The following is a 4593-nucleotide window of genomic DNA, read 5'->3' on the forward strand; positions in this document are numbered from 1 at the left end:
GTGTGTGTGTGTGTGTGTTTGTGTGTGTGTGAGTACAAAGGAAGAAAGCTTTAAATGTCAAAATGATATACTGTATATATTAGCATTTTAGAGATTCAGTTCTAAAGATTTAGAGATTCTACTCCTTATTATTATTATTATTATTATTATTATTATTATTATTATTATTACAATTATTATTATTATTATTATTATTATTATTATTATTATTACTATTATTATTATTATTATTACTATTATTATAATTATTATTATTACTATTATTATTATTATTATTATTATTAATAGGTCTATTAAAGTATGTAGCAGAATGTTTTTCAAAAAAAATTAATAAAATAAACAAACGTAGATTTTCTGATAAATCTCTAGCAATTTAAAGTAATTTTCACAAAGGAATTTAATAATAATAATAATAATAATAACAATAATAATAATAATAATAAGGAGCCCTTGTGCTGTAAAGCTCGGTACGTTACACACAGATTTCCAGTCTGAAATAAATTCTTTTCTTTCTTCTTTTTCTCCTCTGCTGTATTATTTGCTCAGATCACTTATTCCGTCTCTCTCGTCTAATGACGGTCTTCCACAACCAGCATTTACGCTCTGCAGATTTTCTTTCTTTTTCCCCCCTCCTCTGGACCCCCCACTGTAATTAAGGCTTTAAAACGCACATCGATTGTCACCAAAAGCTGAAGAATTGAAAGTATTTTTTTTTTGATTACACACTGCTGCCTCCGTCTGAAATAACAGGTTTGGAAAATAAGCAGCTGCCAGAACTCGTTGTAAAGGTTTTATAATGTGGGGTTTTCTGTTTTGTTTGTTTTTTTCTTGGGTTTTTTTTGGACTGCATTTTGAACTCTAAATAATAAAGAGCTTTTGCCCCAAATGTCCTTTATCCATGCAGCAGGGACGTGTGACACTGCCTTCTTTCATTCTTTTATTTGAGCTCCTCAGATCATTACGCAGACGTTTCTGTAGCCTTTAGCGCACACGAGCATTCGGAATAATTGAATAATTGATTCCTTCATCATTCGTCATGAAAAAAGAAAAAGAAAGAAACCTGGTTTGTGGAAAACATCTTATCCTGCTCTTCATTTAGTGTCAGTTTCTCTAATAATCTCCTGTGTGTGTGTGTGTGTGTGTGTGTGTGTGTGTGTGTGTGTGTGTGTATGTGTGTGTATGTGTGTGTGTATGTGTGTGTATGTGTGTGTGTGTTTGTGAGTGTGTATATGTTTGTGTGTGTGTTTGTGTGTATGTATGTGTGTGTGTGTATGTGTGTGTTTGTGTGTGTGTGTGTGTTTGTGTGTGTGTATAGGTTTGTGTGTGTGTATATGTTTGTGTGTGTGTTTGTGTGTGTGTATGTTTGTGTGTGTGTATGTGTGTGTATGTTTGTGTGTATGTTTGTGTGTGTTTGTGAGTGTGTATATGTTTGTGTGTGTGTTTGTGTGTGTATGTATGTGTGTGTGTGTATGTATGTGTGTGTTTGTGTGTGTGTATATGTTTGTGTGTGTGTTTGTGTGTGTATGTTTGTGTGTGTGTATGTGTGTGTATGTTTGTGTGTGTGTGTTTGTGTGTGTGTTTGTGTGTGAGACATAGAGAGAGAGAATTTGTCATAAACATCTTTGCTTGTTTAATGTAATCTAATCTTTACTGTATAACAAAACAAAGTGTTCATCAGGAGACGTTTATTATTGAACTTTTTTGAAGGAGTCTCCAGTTTCAGCACCTTGTAAACAGTCACTGGACTTAGTTCCTGTTGTCACTCACGTTATATCTGCTGTAAACTTCAGGACTTTTTTTTCTTTTAAAAATCGGTTTATTATCAGCGGATCGTCTGCTGTACACGTCTCTGTGGATGAGGTGTTACTATGGAAACGCTAACGTATGCCAACACTGATATACACCTGCGATGTGTAGCTGGATCATCAGAGTAAACGTTTCTCTCTTGTGTTTGTGTTCGTAGGCGAACGGAGTTTGGCAGGACGCACCGACTCCATCGTCTGTAACTTCACCTACAGAAGGACCAGGAAGTGTTCAGTCTGACACGTCTAACTAAAACACACACACACACACACACACTACACACACTACACACCTTCACACCACCTCTCTCTCTCTCTATCTCTCTCTCTCTTTCTCTTACCATAGCAGAACAGTTGAAATAAAAAAAAAAAGAAGAAAAAAAAAGAAGAAAGAAAAACGTACAGATGTTTTTTCCTCGTCTCGGAGCGTTCGCTCGGATGTTTAGTGACCGAACAAATCCTGATCACAGACCCTTATTGTTCACTTTTATTTCTTTATTCTACCTCTGAGAGAGAAAAAAAAAAACAGTTCATACGAAATTAAACAGAGCAATCTTCAGTTTCTAAAAAGGAACTTTCTGTTGTGTCCCCAGTGGAAATGTTTTTATTTATCGGTACGTCGCGTCGTTCTGCTTCACTTTTCCTGTCGCTTGCATACGGAATGTTACTGATTTCCATGTTTAAAGAGAAATGTGAAGAAACAGAATCCTTGTTTTTTTTTTTCTAAATACTGATTACATAATTTATATATAACGGATTCATGAATATATTTTATGCCCCTGAGAAAAACGATCAAATTGAATCCTTTTAATCGTTCGCTCTGTTAATTCCGTCAGAATAAAGATCTGGTTTGTCGTCATCGTTGTTGTCTGTAGAGATCTGGGTTCTTTATTCACCACCAACTGACTCAGAAGCGATGTTTCATGATTCTCTGAGTCTGAGCTGCAACTGAATAAAAGATCGTGAATATTTAATGAGCTTGAGTGGCGTCATCCAATCACAGAGCGACAAGTCAGATCCTCATATATAATGAATGATGCTTATTAATGAGGAGAGTACAGAAGTCTGAAGAAGACATTTATTTTCCTTTCTGTCTTTTTTCTTGTGCTGCAGGAGACATTAAGAAATCACCTAAGATCAAGTAGCTACTCGAGTCAAACAGCTAAAATCCTACAAAGAAATAATAAGGATAAAAAGGGAATTCTTCGTTAGCTCGATGCGATGTGACGTGAATGTGAGAAAGGGTTACTATAGCGACCGAGGAAGGTTCAATGTTAGCTTCCTTTGTCGAAATGAGTTCGAGCGAAGAATTAGCCGCGCTGCTGGAGTTCGCTCGCTACGTAACACAAAAATATGACATTATCAACCAATAAAAGCTCACTGTGTACGCAGAACAATCGCTAGGAGATAAAACTCAACACCACACGTGACATAAGAGTCGTTCTCTTGTTTTAATAGTTTACTCTCAGCTGTCTGTCTGTCTGTCTGTCTGTCTGTCTGTCTGTCGCTATCTGTGGCTCTGGGATCAACGTGAAATAAAGACATTTAAAGACAATAAAGACAGATTTCGACTCAAGGATGTGACGTCATTGCACTTGTTTAAATATAAACGTTGCCGAAGCGTTCGCACCTGATCCCGAGTCACTGAGCAGTGGCGTGTTTCTGAGGTCCAGAAAAACAAAAGAAAAGCTTAGAATCTTATTTTGAAGTCTTTGTGAATCCTGAACGCTCCTCATCCTCAGATCACGAGATGATTTTTCACAACAAAAACAACACAAATAACACAAATAACACAAATAACACAAACAACACAAATAACACAAACACCACCAACAACGTGGCTGAATTCACTTGCACTCATTTCCTTTTTTTGTTGTTTTTTTTTAAAGACTCCGTGCAGCAAACAATGACCTTTATGCTAACCAGTGGCAGAAGCATTACTGCGTTATTGTGTGTGTGTGTGTGTGTGTGTGTGTGTGTGTGTGTGCGCATTTTCCTTCCTGCTCTATGTTTTTACTTCATTTAAAACACTGAACAGTTTCTCAGTAACTGAGCGACACGTTTCTTTCTTTATCGCCTGTTTTTGTTCGTTTTCACTAAAATCGCTAATCTGCGCCGTTCACGTCAAATGTTTTTAATGACTTGTTTTTAAATCTACATGAAAACACTCGCTCCTGTGTAACTAACACACACACACTCCTACATTCGAGCGAGTTCTTATCGACATTCGTTCACATACAGTGCGCTAATTCTCTTTCTTACGATTCTGTAGCGTATAAACTTTCATTCTGACTTGTAACAAGTTCATTGCAGCTACTCGGCTAACGTTAACACACTGTCGCTGATCCACAGGCTACATGCTAGCGCTGGATGCTACATCAGTACTAGCGTGGTCAGGATAGAAACATTGGAACGTCGTTGTTAAAATTGTTTGTGTGAATGCGTTACACTTTATAGTAATCTGTAACAGTATGTCATGTTTATGACATGTTTATAACAACTTCCACTGGAAGTCAGATTCCATCCTGTAAAGTGTTGGGAGTTAGAAGTGACATCACAGAAATCACAGCGTTAAGGTCGGGTGAACAGGTCTATTCACACAGGAGCAGAGACTTGAATAGAATTGAAGAGGGCGGGGCTTCGTGCCGTTCGATCGGATCAGACCCAAATATTTAGTCGTGTTTATGCAGGTTGTTAGACGCAGCATCACATGAACCTGGTGTTAGTAAAGACAGCTACAGTAAAGAGATGGGAATCAGAATTATATACAAACTTATATCGATTTATTTAT

At 37.0% G+C, this 4593-nt stretch overlaps 1 protein-coding gene across 3 annotated transcripts in view; it reads left to right on the plus strand.

Annotated features, from left to right (window-relative positions):
• pbx1a (pre-B-cell leukemia homeobox 1a) overlaps positions 1-2661 on the plus strand; it is a 54496-nt gene extending 51835 nt beyond the window's left edge. For all 3 annotated transcript variants that reach the window (XM_060867094.1, XM_060867099.1, XM_060867115.1), the window contains one exon: positions 1964-2661. In XM_060867094.1, coding sequence (XP_060723077.1) covers positions 1964-2056 — 93 coding nt within the window. In that variant the 3' untranslated portion in view covers positions 2057-2661. The remainder of the gene's footprint in view (positions 1-1963) is intronic.
• The last annotated feature ends 1932 nt before the right edge of the window (positions 2662-4593 follow it).

Source organism: Tachysurus vachellii, chromosome 1 (assembly GCF_030014155.1).
Source record: "Tachysurus vachellii isolate PV-2020 chromosome 1, HZAU_Pvac_v1, whole genome shotgun sequence".
NCBI classification, from domain to species: Eukaryota; Metazoa; Chordata; class Actinopteri; order Siluriformes; family Bagridae; genus Tachysurus; species Tachysurus vachellii.